Source organism: Oryctolagus cuniculus, chromosome 15 (genome assembly GCF_964237555.1).
Source record: "Oryctolagus cuniculus chromosome 15, mOryCun1.1, whole genome shotgun sequence".
NCBI classification, from domain to species: domain Eukaryota; kingdom Metazoa; phylum Chordata; class Mammalia; order Lagomorpha; family Leporidae; genus Oryctolagus; species Oryctolagus cuniculus.
In genome coordinates this window covers 43,806,180-43,829,002 of record NC_091446.1, presented here as the reverse complement: position 1 = coordinate 43,829,002, position 22,823 = coordinate 43,806,180, and the positions used below count along the sequence as shown (strand labels likewise).

General features: G+C 40.4%; 2 protein-coding genes across 6 annotated transcripts in view; one reads left to right on the top strand and one right to left on the bottom strand.

Annotated features, from left to right (window-relative positions):
- The window catches only part of ASAH2 (N-acylsphingosine amidohydrolase 2), a 204,278-nt gene that overhangs the window by 920 nt on the left and 180,535 nt on the right, over positions 1-22,823 (bottom strand). The window lies entirely within an intron of this gene.
- A1CF (APOBEC1 complementation factor) overlaps positions 1-22,823 on the top strand; it is an 88,621-nt gene that overhangs the window by 35,782 nt on the left and 30,016 nt on the right. For all 5 annotated transcript variants that reach the window (XM_008270124.4, XM_002718366.5, XM_070057677.1 and 2 more), the window contains 3 exons: positions 14,240-14,374; positions 16,835-16,965; positions 22,276-22,514. In XM_008270124.4, coding sequence (XP_008268346.1) covers positions 14,240-14,374; positions 16,835-16,965; positions 22,276-22,514 — 505 coding nt within the window. The remainder of the gene's footprint in view (positions 1-14,239; positions 14,375-16,834; positions 16,966-22,275; positions 22,515-22,823) is intronic.

Genomic DNA, 22,823 nt, shown 5'->3' with positions numbered 1-22,823 from the left:
GAACAGTCATAAAGCAATAATTAAATAGAATTTTATGGTATTTACTAACTGAAGTTTGTTTTTGTTGTACCTCTATAGTATCTGATAGCAAATACTGAATTCTTACAAAAGAAAATTCAAAAATCAGAAGGAGATGAATTTGTGATTGCTTATCACTAGCAGGACAAATACATTATAAAAAATAGAAATTTGCCAATTATAACATGCACCAGTCTTTTATATAGCGAGTGTTTCAACAACATGTGCTTGTATATGCATGAAATTATGTTTTATGGGCTCGTTTTTCATCTTCTTTGGAGATTGATGCCTGAAAGTTTTACTGAACTACTTCAGAGAAAAAGAGACTTAAGGAAACACCCTGCATACAGCAGGCGCGCAATACATACTACAATGTTGACAAGTTAAACTTCAAGCGTCAAAATTACATCAAGAAATATTTGGATAGAGGCCGGCGCCGCAGCTCACTAGGCTAATCCTCTGCCTAGCGGCGCCGGCACACCAGGTTCTAGTCCTGGTCAGGGCACTGGATTCTTTCCCAGTTGCCCCTCTTCCAGGCCAGCTCTCTGCTGTGGCCCGGGAGTGCAGTGGAGGATGGCCCAAGTGCTTGGGCCCTGCACCCCACGGGAGACCAGGAGAGGCACCTGGCTCCTGCCATTGGATCAGCGTGGTGCGCGCCGGCTGCAGCGCACCAGCCATGGCGGCCATTGGAGGTGAACCAACGGCAAAAAAGGAAGACCTTTCTCTCTGTCTCTCTCTCTCTCACTGTCCACTCTGCCTGTCAAAAAAAAAAAAAAAAAAAAATTGGATAGAAAATGTGTTATCGTGCTAACATGTAAATGATCTTAGTAACTAAGAAGTGGGATCATGTGTGGGTTTTTTCTCTTTACTTTTTCATTCCTAACTATTTCCCAGGCTTTCTGAAGTTAGCATGTTTTTCTGAGAGTCACAGAGAAAAAAAATCCCATTGTGATAGTACTTTCCTCAAGAATGCATTAATGACATAGGCCATAAACTCTGCGACATGTGATGCTTCTTCCACCTGGGGTTTTCTCCCTAGAACTAGGAAAACATTCTCATGGATGAGCATATACTGAAAACTTTCCACTCAACCAAAGCTCGGTTTATATAATTTGAAAAGTCTATTAAAACCAATGCTAAACACACAGGAAGTCTTCAACAGATCCATGGAAATGCAGAATTTAAAAAGTGTGCACATTTTCCCTGAACTTTTTTATACTTCCTCATGTCTAATAAAGATTATTGTCAAGTAGTCTGAATATCATTAACAAACTAGACTCAAATATTATTTTCAAGTGATTTAAAATATGGTACTAGCATTTTTGTCCAATTATCCTAATAGTCTGTTTTTTAAAAAATCACTACCGCCCAATCAAGCTTTATGAGGTTTGATAATCCCTTTCCATTCTCAAATGAACAGCTTTTCTGAATGAATATCCAGGTTTTTATTGTTGTTTTTGTTTTGTTTCCTTAGTCCCCACATGGAAAACAATGTGCTTGAGCCAGGCCCTAGGATTACAGAGGCTTAAAATGTAGTGAAGTAGATGAGACAAAAAAAAGGAACTTATCAAAATTTCAGGTGAAAATATAAGGCAGCTTTGAATGACCAATATAGCTGTGGGTACCACAAAATTTGAGGATATTTTTCCTGTAAAGCCTTAAAACTGACCATACTCTGAGCTAAGGAATATATTTTTACATAAGAATGTTCATCACTGTGGAATTTGTTTTTATAAAAATTAAACATATCTTAAGTGTATAATAAAATATTAATGATCAAATAAAATATTATCATCTTTACATTACCAAATTAAATTCATGTAAAACCATGATTTTGAAGAATTTCCAAAGTCATAGAGAAGTATCCAAATTTTAACATTTAGTTAAAAATCTGACCACTATGTGTAAAGTTCTTGTTATTTTATTTTTTTTAAGATTTATTTATTTACTTGAAAGTCAGAGTTACACAGAGAGAGGAGAGGCAGAGAGAGAGAGAGAGAGAGAGAGGGTGAGGTCTTCCATCCGATGGTTCACTCCCCAATGGCCTGCGCCCATCCGAAGCCAGGAGCCAGCAGCTTCTTCTGGGTCTCCCACGTGGATGTAGGGGCACAAGGACCTGGGCCATCTTCCACTGTTTTCCCAGGCCATAGCAGAGAGCTAGTTTGGAAGAGGAACAGCTGGGACTAGAACCAGCGCCCAAATGGGATGCCAGTGCTTCAGGCCAGAGCTTTAACTTGCTGCATCACAGCACTGGCCCCAAAGTTCTTGTTATTTTTAAGTTTTTATGCACAATGAAAAATCGGAAAATGATAAAATGTAATCAATAAAAGTGTTCTTTTTGCTTGATACTCTTATTTATTTTCTAATATTTCTGTAATGATTGTTTTTGTGAGGAATAATCTCATAAAACAGAAAACATTTTTAAGAATCATTAAAAAAATGAGAAATTTATGAATCATAAAGAAAGCTTCATTATTGAATCTGGATAGGTATTTGGGTTCATTAGGCTATTATTTTGCATTCTTTTTATATTTGAAATATATTTAATATAAACACAGCCTAGTTTTTTAAAAGTTGTACTTAGAAAATAAGCCCCAGAGTTATACAATTATAAACCAGGGATCAGTAATCCATGGCCTTGAGCCAATATAGTTACAGCCTGTTTTTGTAGTCATTGCAGGTTATGATTTTTTTTTTTACATTTTTAGGGATTGTTTTATAAAAAGCCTAAAATATTGACTGTCCTCTACAGGAAAAGTTTGCTGATCCCAACTCTAATCTGTAATACAGTACTCTCCATTGGAAATGAATTCACAAGCTTTAAATAAAATTCCTACCACATAGAAAAGTGTTTAAGCTTCCTAATGGAAGTAGGTGCAGCCCTCCTGGGGATACCCATTCATGCTAACTAAAGCACAGATTCATTTATTAATTTACCTGCTGATTTCATGAAGAGTTAGATGGCTACTGCATTTCATGAGGCTTATTCTCATTTGGAAGATAGAAAATAGACATGTAAAGAAATAAACTCATTACAGAGTATGGTGAATTCCATGAATATCATAACCCAGGTTATGTGACCAAGACTGGCAGTTGGCTTTCTTCCAACAAAATAATGCTGGACTTGAGACTCATGTGAGTCTGTAAGAAGTCAAGGAGAAGCCGGCGCCGTGGCTCAATAGGCTAATCCTCCACCTTGCGGCGCCGGCACACCGGGTTCTAGTCCCGGTTGGGGCGCCGGATTCTGTCCCGGTTGCCCCTCTTCCAGGCCAGCTCTCTGCTATGGCCAGGGAGTGCAGTGGAGGATGGCCCAGGTGCTTGGGCCCTGCACCCCATGGGAGACCAGGAAAAGCACCTGGCTCCTGGCTCCTGCCAGGATCAGCGCGGTGCGCCGGCTGCAGCGGCGGCCATTGGAGGGTGAACCAACGGCAAAAGGAAGACCTTTCTCTCTGTCTCTCTCTCTCACTGTCCACTCTGCCTGTCAAAAAAAAAAAAAAAAAAAAAAGTCAAGGAGAAAGCATCCCTAACATAGAGCACCTCTCAGGCAGCACAACTCCACCAAAAGAGTTATGGAATTCAGACTACCTTTGCATAATGAACACATGTATGTGTCTTATTTTCAAAGATTCATTAAGGATACAGCAGACAAATAAGTAATTGTACTTTATCTTTTCTTTCTCTACTAATCAGCTATGAACCTGGTTTCCTGGGAACAATCCCCTAAAACTAGAAGGGAAAAAAAAAAACAGCCTTTAATTCCTACCCCTCAAGTTTTGTTTTCTATAAGTGTTCTCTTTTATGGAGTTTCAATGTGATGATGTTTTGGTTTGAGTTTATTCAATTCTGCAACAAGTATGTCTAAGCAGTAAGGTACAAGAGACGCTCTTAGATTAGGATACTATTCCTCTTCTAAGGGCTCCCGAAATTAAGTTAGCTCCTTTTCTTTTGATTTTGTGTAATACACTTACTAATTGGATCTATCAAACTCTCAAAGACCAAAGACAAAGGGCAGATTTGGGGGCAGGCATTGTGGTGTGGAGGGTTAAGCTGCCACCTGGCACGCTGGAATCCCATATGAGTGCTGGCTGGAATCCTGGCTGCTCCACTTCTGACCCAGCTCCCTGCTAGTATGCCTGTGACAGCAGTGGAAGATTGCCAAATACTTGGGCCCTCACACCCAAATGGGAGACCTGGATGGAGTTTCAGGCTCCTGGCTTTGGCCTGGTCCAGCCCTGGCCATTGCAGCCACTTGGAGAGTGAACCAACAATGGAATATCTTTCTCTTTTTACTAATTGTTTTCACCTAGATTGTCTCAGAGAGAAGCAGATGAAAAACCATGGAGGCAATGACTTCTATTTCCAAACGCTACACAAAAAACCTAGACAAAGAGGAATTTGGCCTCATGGTAACTAGGTAGGTTTCTACTTTCTCTGCTATGGCCTGTTCTCACCACCTGCTTAGAACTCTGCTTCCAAACACATAGGGCATTCACCAAGTACATATATTCCAATTCTCTAAATCGCTAGTGATAAACATGAGAACAGGATGAGACCAGCAGGTTATCACAGGCATGCTTCCTGAAGCTTAGCGAGCTGCCCAAGGCCAACTTGATTCTAAGGCTCAGAAGATGACTTGCTTCTGCTAGCCACACGTGCCATAGCATGGTATGGCAGATTCCCAATGAAGGAGCAGTTCTGTGGATTCTTGTACATGCATCCTGCATTTGTAGGAACTTCATCATCCCAAGAAAGATAAATATGTTCTAAAAGCTCCTTTAAAAAATAACAATGGATTTCTCTCCAATTAGGCTAATAATTTGCCATCTATGAGGTCTTGGTATATAATTCAAAATCTTTACAAGCTATGCATTATGGTAATTTCTCTTAAACTAGGAGCACAGAAATTTTCTACTTGATCAGTTTAAAAGCTGATGTGAGTTTTCATGGCCCAAATATGCAGAAGTATGGGCAAATATTTTAGACTTCAGATTCTGCTTATAGGCAACTTCAAGATTCCCCCACCTACCCACCCAGTGATATGTTTGTTAACACCAATTAGCAACCAAAAATAAATGACTCTTTGTCTTCAGTACCTAGGAGCTTATCATGATGAGATGCAAAGAAAGCTTTCAAACACAGCTAGGCAAAGAAGAAATGAGCACAATGGTGCATATGTGTGGGGCTTCAGGAGCTGGAATCCTTTCTAACAGTGTTTCAGCGGTCAAGTAGGGAACTGAGGTGATGTCAAATGGCACACTAGCACAGCATTCTATAACACTGAATCCTCTCTGAGAGCTATTCCACCTCCAATTCTCTTTGGGGTTTTCTGAGGGGGAAAGTTAGCTGTTTCAGGAATATATTAAACACGTCTCCAGTGCCAGCTAGTCTTTGTAAACCAAGAGGAGTAGGGCTCAAAGCTTTTAGTAGTCAGCAATGTCCAGCTAGAAATTGATCATGATTTCCCAGTTTTGTAATTGCTTTCCTAACTATCTTCCACTTGTGGGAGATATTCCACTATAAACTCATATTTTTATGCAAGTTTCTTCAAGTAACAACTCAGTGCAAAGAGAGGCATTTGTTAATAGAATAGGTGTCAAGTAGTTATGCAGTTGGAGATAAACTGATTTTCACTGTTCCAACAATATCAACTTCTAGGCTCCTTGCACCAACTCATAAAATATTCAATGAACATTTTCCCACAGACAGTTGTGGAATCAAAGTCAGCCTCCCTTTCACAAGCATCCCACAGGACTACCACAAGTGTCATCAACCCCATGCTTTGATAGATAATGAAATTAAAATCAGGAAAGATTTAGTGCTCTTTCCAGTTCCATCAGATTGTCAGAAGTTAAAATTCCTGGGGGTGTGATGAAGAGAACAAAGGCTGTATACAGTTTCTTATGTATGGAATCCAAGTGCATTAGATGGAATTATCATTGGCTTACATTAAAGGAAGAAAAGACAGGAGAGCAATTACTCAGAGCCAATGTTCTTTAGTATGCATTGATCTGCAAATGGACAGTTTGCATAACTTAACCAGATCTCAAGCTGCTATAGCATTTAATTCAAAATTGTAAATAAAAATTAGGTGGGCTTATTGAATTAATAACACATTTCAAAAGATTAAAAGCCCTAAATGGATCAAGGAATCAGTGAAACTCTCCTCTGTTTACTGGATGGGCAATAGAGGCGCCTGCAGTTTAGCGTGGTGTGTTCAAGCACATGCCTAGAGCCAGAAGTGGGCGTGAGCACACACTGTCCTCAAAACAGGAAATGTATGCATTACAATCATTGTCATCCCAAACATTTGGCTGTAAAATGTAGACAAAGTTTTAGGAGCCAGCTGGCATCAGTTGATTATGAACAAACACTTATATACATACTCAAAAATGCTTTCATTGTTATTTTTGTCTATTCTAAAACTTAATATCCCTAAGAATAAAAAACTTATATTATAAAAAGCTTTACAAAATGTAAGTTATTTTGAAAAGCCTGCTTGCTTTTAAATGCTTCAAACACTGAGATACTAAATTCATAAGGGGATGCTTACAATAAAGAATGCTAAAAGGTAAATTATTAAAAAGATGATATTAAAAGCATCAGTTTGGTAACATAAATTGATTTTGCTTCCGTAATATCTCCAATAACTTGAGATGAGTAAGATCACTGAGCCAGGAAACAGACCTTCAGAAGTTACTTTTTAGGAAAATAATATCTTGCATTCATATTCAGATGTGTTAGAAGGATTATTAAAAGTAGTAAGGGTCATGTCAACTTTCAGAGTATGTAAGTTGGAGTATATAAATAGACCACATAGATTCTGCTTACTAAAAATTCCCAGTCTCAAAACAGACTTGACTAATATAAAGTCACTGAATTTAACAAGATTAGAAAATGAACAAATTATATCAAACATAATTTTATAATAGAAAAATGAACATTCCCTATAACTTTTTTTTAGATTTTTATTTATTTATTTGACATAGTTACAGACAGTGAGAGAGAGAGACAGAGAGAAAGGTCTTCCTTCCGTTGGTTCATTCCCCAAATGGCCACTACAGCCAGAGCTATGCCGATCCGAAGCCAGGAGCCAGGTGCTTCTTCCTGGTCTCCCATGCAGGTGCAGGGGCCCAAGCACTTGGGCCATCCTCCACTGCCTTCCCAGGCCACAGCAGAGAGCTGGACTGGAAGAGGAGCAACTGGGACTAGAATCCGGCACCCATATGAGATGCGGGCGCCACAGGCAAAGGATCAACCTAGTGCGCCACAGCGCTGGCCCCTCCCTATAACATTATTTGTTGTCCTGAGGCAGCAAAAACTTTGTAAGAGGACCAAAGTTAAAAATCACACTAAGTCCTTTTGGTATATGTTCTTTAAGGCCCCTCAAACTTGCCTTGACCCCTGACATCATGAGGAAGCTGGTACACAGATGGTATAGTAGAAATAACATCTAAAAGGACCTCCATTCTGTACTGTCTCACAGTACAGACTCATGAACCCCAACAGACATAGCAGTACATCAACAGTGTCTCTCTGGGCTACTGATACAGAGAATGTTCCACAGGACTTCGCCCACCGACCCCTGTCCTGGGGAATGCCTTGTTGACCGGGAGGCTGCAAAGGCTGAAACGCCACCGAGCCTGTGAGACCGGTGAGCACACGAGGAAGCAGGGGTAAACACAGCCCCAGTGGATGGGAAAATGAATACGAAGACATCTGAAAACAGTTCCATTGGAAAAAGACGCAATTTCTTCCCTCTTATAAAGGAAAAAGCACAAAGAACTGAACAGAACCACAAAGATGATTGCAGATTTGAAATCTTATGTTTCCAAATAGCCACTAAAGAACTCAAATTCCCACTCAGGAGAAAAATCGACTGAGCAAGGGTTCATTAATTAATGTCATTCCAGTGTGTGTATAGGTACATTTATGGGGAAAAGAACCATATGGTCTCCATGTTTGGTGAAGTTCAACAAGAGAACTCATGTGATATGTAATATGCAGTTAGGAGGCTGGTGAATTTGAAAGGAAAATTCATCACAACTATTGCATAGTGGGTATATCATGACGTTCACCTGATTGAGAATCATGGGGTTTTCATTATAGGGTTTTCAGTGGTAAATTAAACCAGTATGATTTTTCAAAAAGATTTTATTTATTTATTTGAAAGAGTTAGAGAGACAGAGACAGAGAGAGTCTTCGATCCGCTGGTTCACTCCCCAATTGGCTGCAATGACCGGAGCTGTGCCTATCCAAAGGCAGAAGCCAAGAGCATCTTCCCAGTCTCCCATGTGGGTGCAGGGCCCAAGGATATGGACCATCTTCTACTGCTTTCCCAGGCCATAGCGAAGAGCTGGATTGGAAGTACAGCAACTGGGACTCAAATCGGCATCCATATGAGATGCTGGCACTGCAAGCAGCGGCTTTACCCACTAGGCCACAGAGCCGGCCTCCCAGTGTGACTTTTAACAATCATTTAATATCTCTGGACTCACTTTCCTCATGAATAAAAGGAGAAAACTGAATGGCTTCAAGGACAAAACAAAAATAATATCATGACTGCAAGTGTGGAGGGAAGATTCAAATTTTGTTTCTGTTGCTAACTGCTTATAACAATTTGGACCTATTCCATAACTCAAATTGTCATCTATAGCTTCAGATTAATTCTACTACTGTTCTCATGTGTTTGTTGACAAGATTATGGGAATAAATATATGCATATAAAACACCCAACACAATGCCCATCTGCTGCTGTAGAAGTAATAGATGTTACCTCTGGCTGGTTAAATAGAAAAGAGTTTATTAAAATGATACTAGATCACAGAGATTTTGGCTTTGGAGAAACAGATTGAAAATTTAACCTTTAGAAATGAAACCCAAAACCACATCAGATTTGCCATGATAATTAAAGTACCCACTATCATGGACACTCAAACTAAAGTTTCTACCATTTAATTTTGGCATCGGAAATCAGTTTACTTACTATAACCTATGACCATCCTAGCTGTGAAAGAAAAAAGTATTTCACAGTTTCATATTCTATAAAAGGCAGCTTTGCCCAGATGCTCCAGATGTATAAAAAGTCAGATGGCTAAATGAACTCAAGCCACTTAAGATTCAACTTCATACTAAAATCAGTTGCCTGAATTAGTTATTAAAGAAGGTCCAAGGCAAAGAAGATACAACAACATCATCTCGCAAAGGATCTGCAGCTCCAACATGAAGACTTCAGGAGGAACTGGTTTCTCCAAACACTGTACATCGACAAACTGAGATTCTGGTTAGGCTCAGCACCCAATGTTTAAAATAAAGCCACTGGATTTATAGCTAGAATTGGCTATAAACCTTCAATGTATGTAGTTAAAGGGTTTCCACACATTTATATGTGACACGAGAGAAAACAGTTTCTAAGTCTTCGGACAAATAAAACTTAGCAGAGTTTATTCCCTCATTGGAAAAAAAAAAAAAAACTAGCCTATACTATTTTTCTCTGAACTATTAATATTTGTGTTGCTAGGGTGAGTGCATCCCGGGAGGAGGACATCAGAGCGGGTGGGGAGAAGGGAGAGAAGGGCAGTTGTAACTGGGCTTTTTCTATTTTAAACTCCTCAATTATGAAAACAGTGCCTGAAATACCAGCAATCCAGAGTCCAACTGTCCTTCCCGAGTAATGGACAGCTATTCCAACCCCGTGACTAACGCCCAGTGCTAACCTTAAATTGGCCTACACTACCACCGCCGCTGCATTCCACACCCAGTGGGTGGTTGACAGAGCAGATGTGGGAGCTCTTCCTCTTCCCCACCACTGCGCACACACACGTGCACACACACACACACACGCACACGCAGTGTCCAGGAACTTCAGGGTATTCTCTGAACCAGCCAGACTCTGCAATTCCCCTAAAATAATTAGTGGGGAATTGTTCCAAGGTTGATAAAAAAACACAGAAATCCTAGTCAGCTTTCCTGCCTGATCCTTTGAGCCGAGTAAATAAACCCTCCTACACAAGTGATGGGCACAAACAGTGTGGTGTCCTTCGTAGCAGTAATAGCCATCAAGAGACAGGATGTGAAAATGAAAAAGGTTTACCTGCTACAGTGGCCTACGTCTCAAATTAGGAGATGAAGCTTTCAAATCAGAAATTCTGGAAGATCTATTTTGCATGGGATGAGAGTTTGGTTTCTTCAATCTAAAGGATCAAAAAGTCTGGCAAATGCATACTAAATTTATTTAAATAATACATTAGCAGTCATAGACATGTAAATGCAGAAATGGATTCAGGGCAGGACCATCACCCAAGCAGAGACATTTGGCCCAGACAGGAGGATAGCGATTTGGCAAGTAATATGCCTCTCTCTCTCTCTCTCAGCAATAAGCATGGGATATTTTCTCCTCAAAATGTTATGTAATCAAACTATTGAAAGTCGGGGTGGGTGTCTGGCCTAGCAGTCAAGATGCTAGTGAAGAAGCCAGCATTCCTACCAAAGTACCTGGGTTGACTACACACCTCCAGCTCCTGGTGCCAGCTTCCTGCTAATGCGAACCTTGGGAGGCAGCAGCCATGCTCCACTAGCTGGGTCCCTATCACGCTCATGGGAGACCCAGATTGGTTCTTGGCTTTGGCCTGGCCCAGCCCTGGATTTCTTAGGCATTTGGAAAGTGAGGAAGTGGATGGGAGTTTTCTTTGTGGCTGTTTGTCTCTCTCTCTGTCTCTCTGCTTCTCAAATAGAATTTTTAAAAAAGTTACTGGAAATTGAAAAACACTTGAAATGCAGCAGAGTTTGCTATTTAATGGCATGGTAATTTTTTTCTCATAAATAAGGCGTATGTTCACATATCTGTTGTAAATGACTAGGTTTCCCCGTATCAAGGCAGCAAAATACAGACACCAGACTGGTCAGCTCTAAAGGCAAATTTCCTGACTTCTCTGTATGTGATAGCAGCAACTTACTGGATTTTTCTGGGCTTCTGGGTCTTCTCTAAAACAGGATAAGCATAGTGCTGGGGATGGGTAGTTGGCACAGAAGTCAAGAGGCCCCTTGGAATGCCCACATCTTGTAACAGACTGCCTAGACTTGATTTCTAACTCTGTCCGATTCCAACTTTCTACTAATATGCCCACTAAGAGGTAGCAGGTGACGGCTCAAGTATTGGGTTCCTACCACCAATGTGGAAGACTCAGCCTGAGACCTAAGCTCCTGTCTGACCTAGCTTTTGTAGGCATTTGGGAGGTGAACCAAAAGGTGGAAGGTCTCTCTCCCTCCCCTTCCCCTTTTACCCTTTCCCATTTCCCTCTCCCTACCCCCTTTTCTTCTCTCTCACTCTTTCAAATAAAATTAGCTAATTAATTAATGGATAATGATGTCCTGAATCTGTAACATTGCTGAGGGGCTAGAACACCATCCAGCATACAGGAAGTGCTACATAGGTATTTGTTAGGAAATAAGTCAATCAAACATTTCTTTCCCCTGCAAATGGCAAATTTGTGTATTTTAGGACATCCTTGGTTGAGATATAGATGATTTTAAGCACAAGACATTTCATTTTTAATTATTCTTCAGAATAATACTTCAGGAATATAGGGTAAGATAAAAGTATACAAGGATGTTATAGTCAAAATTTAAATATTCAATAAGGTGAAAAAGACCTAGCTGTGTGAAGCAAAAAATGATCAAGGCAAGGCAGAACATTTGTCTGTTATCTTTCCTATGATTATTTAAAGCTGCATAGTATAAATTATTAGGAGTAAAGAAGTAATCATAACCACAGACATCATTTTTTAAAAAGATTCATTTATTGGGGGCCAGTGCTGTGGTACAGTGGGTTAAAGCCCTGGCCTGAAGTGCCAGCATCCCATATGGGTGCCGGTTCTAGTCCTGGCTGCTCCTCTTCTGATTCAGCTCTCTGCTATGACCTGGGAAAGCAGTGGAAGATGGCCCAAGTCCTTGGGCTCCTGCACTCACATGGGAGACCCAGAAGAAGCTCCTGGCTTCCGATTGGTACAGTTCCGGCCGTTGCGGCCTGCCATCTAGGGAGTGAACCAGTGGATGGAAGACCTTTCTCTCTGTCTCTACCTCTCTCTGTAACTCTGTCTTTCAAATAAATAAAATAAATCTTTAAAAAAAATCATTTATTTTAAAGGCAGAATTAATGACAGAGATGGAGAGATAGAGAGATCTTCCATCCACTGGTTCTCTCCCGAAATAGCCATAATGGCTGGAGCTGGGCCAATCCGAAGCCAGAAGCCAGGAGCACCCCTCCCACATGGGTGCAGGGACCCAAGTACTTGGGCCATCTTCCACTGCTTTCCCAGGAGCATTAGTAAGGAGCTGGATCAGAAGTAGAGCAGCTGGGACTCAAACCAGCAGCCGTATAGGATGCTGGTACCACAAAAGGAGGCTTAGCCTACTACACCACAGCACCAGCCCCCACAGACATTATTTAAAGAACCTTTATGCTAACCTTTATAAATAATTGAGAAAGGCTCAAGTTAGTACATATGAAGTATCATTTAACAGTATTACTCTAAGCTGCTGTACTTTGATTTTAAATATCAAACAGCTACCATATAAGTTAATGTGTTTAAACAACTAACATGTATCTTTTAAGAATGTACTTTAGGGGCCAGCAATGTGGCATGACAGGTAAAACTGCCACCTGCAGTGCCAGTATCCATTATGGGTGCCGGTTCGAGATCTGGCAGCTCTACTTCTAATCCAGCTCTCTGCTATGGTCTGGGGAAAGAAGTAGAATATGGTCCAACAGCTTGGACCCCTGCACCTGTGCAGGAGACCCAGAAGAAACTCCTGGCTCCTTGCTTCGGATTGTCCCAGTTCTGGCCATTGTGGCCACTGGAAAGTGAACCAGTGGATGGAAGATCACTCTCTCCATGCCTCTGCCTCTCTGTAACTCTGCCTTTCAAATAAATAAATCAAATAAATATGTATATACATATACATACATACATACATATGCTTTGAAGAATATTTGGAAAAGTTGGCTGCAACTTTTAGCAGTAACTATTTCTAAGGATGGCTAAGGTTTTACACTGAAGAATTTTTTTTTAGTCTATGTATTATGTTTTCTTTTCAACTATGTACTATATTATAGCACAGTAATTCCTTAAATGTCCATTGTGTTGTTAGTAATGAATGGCATTTGGTTCCTTAACATTTCTTTTCTCCCAAAATCACAATTGAATACAATGAGGAAAAGATTAAAGCATGCCTCAGTAGTTTACCTTTGCGCAATAAATCAACTACTTCAGGACCCACACCTTCAGTTTTGAGCCCCTAGAGTTATTTTTGTGTCTTTAACTCCTGGAAGGAAAAAAAAAAAAAAAAAAAAAAAAAAAAAAAAAAACAAAGGAACAAAGGTACCACTAGAGAGAAGATTCAGCATTAATGAACCATTCTATCAACCTTGGAAACAGATTGAAGTCCCTCATCAACCATCCCCCAGATTAGTCATTGTACTTCTCCAAATGTTAATCTCAGTAAGTTTCTATGTAAGTGCCCCATTTTCTTGCTTAGCACATGAAAACCACCTAAATCCAGGGAGTCAAGAAGGGGATGGCTGTTGAATATACAATTACATCATGTCCCAAGAACTGTGCCATGCATGTTGATGTATTGTCTCCTCTGTGCAACAGCTACATTGTTTTATTATTGTTGCAGCAGATATTATCCTCACTTCCCATATGAGAAAAATGGGGATAGGAGAACTCATTTGCCCCTGATCTTCCAGATAGTAAACAATGGAACCAAGTAGTCCAGCTCCAGGACCTTTATTGCCACAACACAGCCTTCAACTGAAGTTTCCTGACATTGAAATTTAAATTATAATAAGATGCCTTGATGATCACGCTTTGGTGAGTTTATTGCACAGAAGAAAAACATAACAAGTCCTTCATTTATTAAGAAGATATATCTAATGTTAAGTCTTCTTACCATAATAAAATCAGCAATTTAAAAGTTATAGTCCCATATATTTAGCCATCCCTTGACTTTTTTTTTTATGGTGCTCATCTCAGGCAAGGCTAAAGTACACAGCATGGTATATTATTCATATAACAGACTTTCACTTTTATTCTCTGGTATTACTTGTCAAAAATAAACATATTCCTCATGGTAAATAGGTTCTGAAAAATAATCAAGGAAATCAAACTAAAGATTCCATGGCTTTGTTTTCTCCCTCATATTCCCCACTGTGGATGTGCAGGAGAACGGACAAAGAAAGTATGGTGGCCCTCCACCTGGCTGGGACGCTGCACCCCCGGAAAGAGGCTGTGAAATTTTCATTGGAAAACTTCCCCGGGATCTTTTTGAGGATGAGCTTATACCAATATGTGAAAAAGTGAGTCCAGATTTAACATTTAATGTTCTTTATTTCTCAAGAAAAAAACGCTACTCCTATTACTCTGCTTTCACTCTCATTCTTACTCATCAGTGATGATTTCTTTTCCCACTGCCATTCCTCAACCATGGACAAAGTTCGAACCTTCCTAACCACGGGTGAGTGTTCACTTACTGTTCACTGTCTTGACTCTGGTCTTCATCCTGTTATGGACAGCTTGAAGTTCCATTGCTAACAATTTCAAATGTACAAATTGTTCTCCAATCCCTCCACTAGTAGGCCATCTCACAGCCAACTCAATGCCTCTGTCAATCAACAATAACACCACAGAAACCGGGCTAAAAGATATGCTCCAAATTGGCATTTTGACATGGTTTCATAAAATGCAACATTTTCACAAAAATTAAAAAAAAAAAAAGAATATGCCAGGTCAGGCATTTGGCACAGTGGCTATGCCTCTCCTTAGAATGCCTGCATCACATTTTGGAGGACCTGCGTTCAAGTCCTGGCTCTGCTCTTCATTCCAGCTGTCTACAAATGTACATCCTGAGAGGCAACAGATGATGGATCAAAACCTTGATCTATGCCATCCATGTAGCAGACTTGGATTTTGTTCTGGGCTCCTGGCCTCAGCCTGACTCATCTCTGGCTGCTGCGGGCAATTGTGGAATTAACACCTGTGTAGAAAATATTCTCTCTCTCTCTCTCTCTTTTTACTTTTCAAAAAATAAGGAGTATGCCTGTCAATATAGATACAAAATAAATTTTCCACAACTCCAAATTTCTTTTCTACTTTTAATACATCAGGAAGATTCAGAATATGGATTGTTATATAATTACTAAGTAATAAATGCTCTTAGTTTTAATTCTGAATAATAGGTGATTTTAAAGTAAATCCAAAATTAAACAGAGAATTTAAAATTAAGATTTATTTTTAATCAGTTACCTAGAAATTTTTAGCAATTAATACATTCCTGGAAAATTTAATAAATATGACAAATTGTTTTCCCTACATATAAATATTCATTGTATGTGTGTGTATGAGTGTGTGTGTGTGTGTGTGTGAGAGAGAGAGAGAGAGAGAGAGAGAGAGAAAGAGAATCAGCCTCAGATTCCAAACTGTATTCCCATTTGGTATGTGAACAAATTGTGAGGACTTAATCCTATAAGATGCTTAGATTCTTAACCTGAAAACCAGCATCAACACTCAAAAGATAAAGATGAATGTTCCAACTTTTCCTAAAGAACCCAGAAGAAATTTGTGTCCACCACTAGACACCATGTGATTGGATGGGGAGGGGCTGAGCTGCAGGGAACAAACCACAAAGGGAAGGTAACGGCATTTAATGACACTGCTTCTCCCTACACATGCCCATCATGCCTATTTGGACCACCCTTACAACAATCCACAACGATAGCTGATGTAGTGGGGGAGAATCATATGTGCACAAGTAGGGGCGTTGCAGCCAGAAAGATAGAGTGAATGCTCTCCTATTGTGGAGGTCCTGGGGGCTGTCAGTTATCTTAAGATTAGCACAGACCTTTGTCTACAGATTGAGAAAATAACAGGACCCCCCCAGGTGCCAGAGTTGTGGCACAGTGGGCTTAACTGCCACCTGCAATGCTGCTAGCATCCCATGTGAGCCCTGGTTCCAGACCTGGCTACTCCACTTCTGATCCAACTTCCTGCTAATGTGCCTGGGAAAGCAGTAGAAGATGGCAGTCCTTGGGCCCCTGTACCCACATGGGAGACTTAGATAAAACTCCTGGTTTTGGCCTAGTCGAGTCCTGGCCATTGTGGCCATTTTGGGAGTGAATCATTCAATGGAAGACTCCCTCTCCCTCTCTTTGCTTTTCAAATAAATCAATAAATCTTTTTAAAAAAGTAACAGGGCTCTATGGATCATCCCCTGAAAAGAACCTGTGTTCATGCTGATATCATGACGGAGAAAGACCAGTGATGAAGTGAGCTCAGCTACATTCCAAATGCGTAGTCTTGATTTTTGTTTTAAACATCAGTGATAGACTATAATCAAAAGCAAACTATGGAGACCTCAGAGGCCAATTTAGAGAGGATGGACAAATCTATCAAGAAATTGTACTTCTGATGACAAATGTATTTTTAAGTCTCTAAGATACTGCACAAACTTGGAGAAAATTGTGTGATGAAAGGTCATTTGCTCTGTCAAAAATATTTAACTCAGCCTGAAAGGGCACTTGGACATTTTTTTTTAACTTGACTTTTCCCATAGGTCAGATGATTGATCTAAACCTCACATGAAAACATGGAACCCAAACCACATGGGATGCAAATGCTAAATACTGACAGGAGGCAGACTTTAGAAAACATCGTGTGTGGGTGTGTGTGTGTGTGTGTGCGCACGCGCTTATGTATACACATGCATGTGTGCTGAATTGGAAGTATAAATGTATAAATATAAATTTTTGTTTCTATTATAGATTGGTAAAATTTATGAAATGAGAATGATGATGGACTTTAATGGAAACAATAGAGGATATGCATTTGTAACATTCTCAAATAAACTGGAAGCCAAGAATGCAATCAAGCAACTTAATAATTATGAGATTAGGTAAGATCATCTTAAAGCTTAAGTCAAACAATGCATCTGCGTCTGTTTTTTTATCTTGTTTATTTAATATAGTATATACCAAAAATGCCAAGCCAGAAAAAAATAGGTTTGTATTTTCCTTGGTGGAATTTGTTTATTTAATATAAATACTATATGACACATCAAACTGTACTTTATGAAATGTTCAAAGAAACAAAATTCATTAATTTATGCATTTCATAGATTTGTGATGGTGCTTTCAAAACATTGGAAATGTGTCAAGGTACAATTTTTTATTCTTACAATAAAATACATGAGATGATTCAACACAATAGGAGAAAATAAACCCAGGGGTGGGATAAAGGTGTTTGAGGAAGCAGCTATTCTAACTTGATGTGTTACAAGCTGTTCTATGGGAAATTCAAACTTGATCTAAGATCTAGATGAAGAGAGTCAGCCATGACAGACCTGGGGAAGATTGTTCCAGACAAAGCTAACAGCCAGTTCACAGTTCCTATAATAAGCTTAACATGCTTGCTGGACAGAAAGAGCCCATGTGGCCAGATAGGATAGAGGGAAGAGCTGAACATACTTTAGTGAAGAGCCTTGTATTCTGTGATGATGAATTTGAATTTTATTCCAACAAAAAGGGGAAATCGCCGAAGGGTTTTCATTAGATTCATGGTTTTTAAAAGCAACACTCTGACTGTTGGGTAGAGAATGTACCACAGCAAAGTGAGACCAAGACCAGGAAGTCACTGAGAAGGCTGTCACAGTACTTGGGATCTAGACAAGAGGCAATGACTGTCGGACAAGGGGGTCAGGTGGACGTAGTTAAAAAAAAAAAAAAAAAAAAAAAAAAAAAAAAACAAAAAAAACCTGGGTGTGTGTGTGTGTGTGTGTGTGTGCAGATTTGGTGTATATTTTCAGTAGAAAAGTTTCTACCCATTTGAGTAGAAAAGCCTACCTAGAAATTGGATTTAGAATGTGAGAATTCAGAGGACACCCAGTGTTTTAGGAGAATGATCCTTGGATATGGTAGTGCCATTGAGCTGAAAAAGTCTAGGGAAACAGCTGGAAAGAAGAGCTCTGATTTGGGTACCTTACATTAGAGATACACATTACACATCCCGTGCGGGGGGGGGGGGGGGGGGGACTGTGACTGTGAAAGTAGAACCAGGAGATGGGCCACCATGAATAACAATTTGAGGGCCAGCTGAGTACAGATAGCGTTTAAAACCATTGCAGTAGAGGAGGCTACTACAATATAACTGACCCTGTGCAATCAATAGCCAATGTAAACAAAACGGAAATAAGGGTAACTCCACGAAATCACTAGTTCTAAAACCTTCGTTTGGAAAGGGAATTATGGTAAATGCTTTCCCAGGGGAAGTCTCAGGCCACCTGGGAGGACGATTAGCGCAGCAGCAGTTAAAAAGCCAGAGCAGGTGCACTGGGTCAGCCAGGCTTCACCTGACTGACAGCAGGGAACTTGCCACTCTGTGCCTCCATTTTCTCATCCACAACATGGAGGTGATAGCATCCATTTCTCAGATATTATTGTGGGTATACCATAAAGATTTGTAAACGCTTAACTGAGTGGTATGGAGACAACAGAAGTTAGAACTACAATGTATTAGCACAGTTGATACTTCTAAGATGCGTTTCTCCACAGCTAGGAGAGTACTTCAACAAGTTCATGGAAAATTCATATAATGAAAAGAATTCTGCATGAATTTTAAAAAAATTTTACACAAAAACAAACTTACCTTTTAACTCATTTTTTCCACAAACTGAAGTATCCTCTCATTTCCTTTGGAAAATACAGATATACCCTAAAATTGACTGAACCTTAAATTTGATGGATTCAAAACCACCAAATCTCCCACTGTTTTCTCTCACTTCCTCTAGGCCTCATATGAGTCACCCATCATCCTTATAATTCCATACATCTATTAACTACTAGGTCATTTTTCTTAAGTTTCTTTGTCAAACCCAAACTGGTCTTCCTGTGACTAAGGCTAGAAGCCTAACCATTCATCCCAAGTTTGGATTCTGGACCATAATCTGAGAGCAAATACAAAGAAGGCTCCCCTCTTACACATGATTCTATTGACCCAAAGAAGTTCTGTGTGGAATGTGGAGAATGCTTGAGGTAGGAATCAGGAGGCTGAGTTTCAGGTTCCTGTGGCCAAATCCTTCGACCTTTAGGATATGAGAGCATCACCATTATCCCAGCACCTGATGGCACAGAAATGTTCGGAACATCCACATAGGAGATAATACACACTAAATGCACAAAACTACATTGCAATGTATTCTTTTACTTTATAGTTACATGACTTTAGAGGATAGGACATTCTTTGTATCTTGGTCTTTTATGGAATCCAGGCATCCTAACAGTAAGGGTCATTCTCCAAACAGCCTTTGAGTTGAAGTGGATGTGGAGTTTGCTGTGTAGGGAATCAATAGGGTCTGTTTCAGCTACTTAATACATTTTTATTCACTGGCTTCTGTCAATATTTTTTGAAAACAGATAGCCTATGAATAATGAACATAATCAATCTGCCACCATCACTGATATTCAGTAGTATGCTCTGTGAATTTCAGTGTTTCACCTTTAAGACAGAGATAAAATACATCCATCTTACGGGATGTTGTGGAAAATAAATGATGCATGTCAATCTCAGGGCCTGACACACATTAGGTGCTCAACAGTGGCTGATGGTTTTGGTGGTACTGAGGGAAGAGGGAAAGAGGAAAGGGAAAAACATGACGGAGAAGTTGCAGAAAGCCGGTGGCTGGGAATGCAGTCAAAGTTCAGGTTGGATGCCAGAATCAAGGCAAAAGTACAGAATGACTGGAAACTGGAAGGTAAACGCAATGATAAATAGAGCCAAACTCATCTATTTCCACTCTGCCTTGAGGCAATCCCGCCAGAGAGAGCGCCTTCCTTACAGAGAAGAAAATAGCCTTTAATTTGCTTTTAGTCACCATTTCTCAGGGGATAAAGCTATTATCCAAAAAAGACCCACAACTGTCTGACCATCCTCCTCATCAAACCTTCACAGAACATCGTCTACATGTCTGGCCTCTGGAGACTTGAAAATCATGCCCTCAGCGTCTGAGAGGTGGTTCTTTGCCTCCAAGTAATTCTGGGAAAAGTGCCTGACCAACCACACACATTTAAAAATAGGATAGGAAACCCCAGGATCCTCCTGCTGGTAACTGATACTTGATAGGCTCCTAACTAGCAAAAATAATATGATTTCTAAATAAATGCCAGCTTGGAAGAGAGGGATTTTTTTTCTTTTAAATGAAATTTTAAAAGTTAATTGGGAGGTTCTTTTATCAACCCTCTCTCTCCCCAAAAATGCACATCCCTTCACTCATGCTCACCAGCCTGAGATGGGCCTATCTGAAGTCTGCCATGTGGTCCCTGCTTCTTCAGCAAAGCAGAGACAACTGAGACTGTGGCTCAGTCCTTGTTAATTGTCACCCAGTCAAGAGCCACTAATTCCGAGGAAACCAGACCCACCACTCACTCAACCTGGTTGGGCGCTTTTATTCAGGATAAATGAACGGCTTCTGTTAGGGACACTTTACTCATCTTTAATACCATTATTATAAAATCATACAGCCTAGTTCAACATATGGAAAACACCAAAAAGCACAAAGTAATAAAAAGTTCAAATCATTCTTCCACAACCCCAGCCCCCAAAGATGACAACTAGGTTGACATTCTATTATCTTTCTAGATTTTTCTATACATTTTAAATCAACATGGCTTTCTTGTATACTTATCTCCTTAACCCAGCAGCATATTATGAACTAATAACCACAAATATTCTTCTACATTACTAGTGTTAAAGACAGAGCATCCTACAGTATGAAGACTCATCTGTTGTTTACCAGTGATTCTCAGCTTGGGCAGTACTTTCCACCCCGAGGGACATTTAGAAAGGGACAAAGGCAATTTTGGATGACCTGATGGGTAGCTATTAGCACCCAGTGACCAAGAATCATAGATGATAAACGTGCTGCACTCTACAAGGAGGAAATATCCAGTTCCAAAGCCAATAACATCTCAGTTGAGATACATTAAACCAGTTCTTGGGAGATATGCTGCTCATTTTCAAATTAGGGGCTATTTTAAATAATAGCAATGAGTACATTTCTACATAAATCTTGGTGCTCATCTCAGTCCCTTAAGGACACATATCTAAGAGGAACATGATTGGTGAAACTTGATGCATACCTGAGACTTTTCATACACTTTGCCAGAAGAGTTTGACCAGGCTCTATTCTGCCAATGGAAGTATACTCATAACTGTACTTTCTAATCAGCAGCCTTGTACAGGGGGACATCATCCCCAGAGGACTGCATCCCCAGAGGCTAGCTTCATCCCTTAGAATCTGTAAGTTGATACATAAATCATTTAATTTCTTAGAGCTTCCAGTTCTTCATCTGCAAAAACCGAAGAAGCAGGCAAGCAACGTGTCCATTTCACAGGCTACTTTGGTGATCCAAATAAAATAACACATAACAATCTGTACAAATAGAAAGGACTATTAAGGACTATTTTAATGGCAATTAGGACAAATTCTCCCTTTGGCTGGAGAAGAGAGGGAATCCCAAGGTTTGCAAACCTAGAAGCCTTCAGAGCCAGGCAGGTGACAGGAGGCACGTGAGCCAGGTGACAAGGCCTCAGTGCTGAGGGTGTATCAGGGAGTGGTGGGAATTGACAGCAACTGGTAAACTCCTATTTGCTCTGAAAAGAGCAGATGCTGCTCAGCTGGGAGTTTTTTCCCTTTAAAAACATGGATGCTAGGGCAGGTGTTTGGCCTAGCAATTGAGACATGGACTAAGATGCCCTCATCCCTTGTTAAAGTGCTTGGGCTTAACTCCCAGCTCAGGCTCCCGACCCACCTTCCTGCCAATACAGACAGAGGCAGACAGTGGTGAGGCTCATGTGGTTGGGTTCCTGCCACCCACGGAGGAGATGGACATTGAGTTCACAATTCCCAACATCAGGGTCCCTGCCCCTGGCCATTGTGCGCATTTGGGGAATGAACTAGCACTTGGCAGTACCTTGTCTATCCATCTGTATCTGTTTATCAGATTCTCAAATAAATATATTTTTAAAAGATTCATAAAGCCCATGCTTACACATCTTCTAATCTCTCAAAAGTTGCCTCAACTTTGGGATGTGCCACACATTCCCCATCTGCAAGCCACATCTGGTCTGAAAGGCACACATCCTTAACCTTTGCCTTAAACCTGAATCACACCAGGATTCTCGCCAATCAGAATACCTGCTCTTTCTGCAGGAACGGCCGTCTCTTAGGGGTTTGTGCCAGCGTGGACAACTGCAGACTGTTTGTTGGTGGGATCCCAAAAACCAAAAAGAGAGAAGAAATCTTATTGGAGATGAAGAAGGTCACCGAAGGCGTGGTTGATGTCATTGTTTACCCAAGTGCTGCGGATAAAACCAAAAACCGGGGCTTTGCCTTTGTGGAGTATGAGAGTCACCGGGCAGCTGCCATGGCGAGGAGGAAACTGCTACCAGGTCAGCAGCCCCCACTCCACGATGAGCCCTCTCCCCTCCAAACTGCCCGCCGCGGGCTGCTGGGCTCCTGGCAGAAATGACAACCGTTTGCTGTCCTGTGTTTCTCCTCGCTCTGCATCTTTGATATGCTGCATATTAAACTCTTCTTCTTTCGTACTGACTCAGGTCCCTGAAGTCTCCACAAACCCTGTTTTGAAGAAATAATCATTCTGTGCACTGAGCCTAATTTATATGCAAGGGAGAAACCCAGAAGCTTAAGCTACAGCATTCTTTTAATGAATACTTAAAGTGAACAGTCTTCTTAAAATT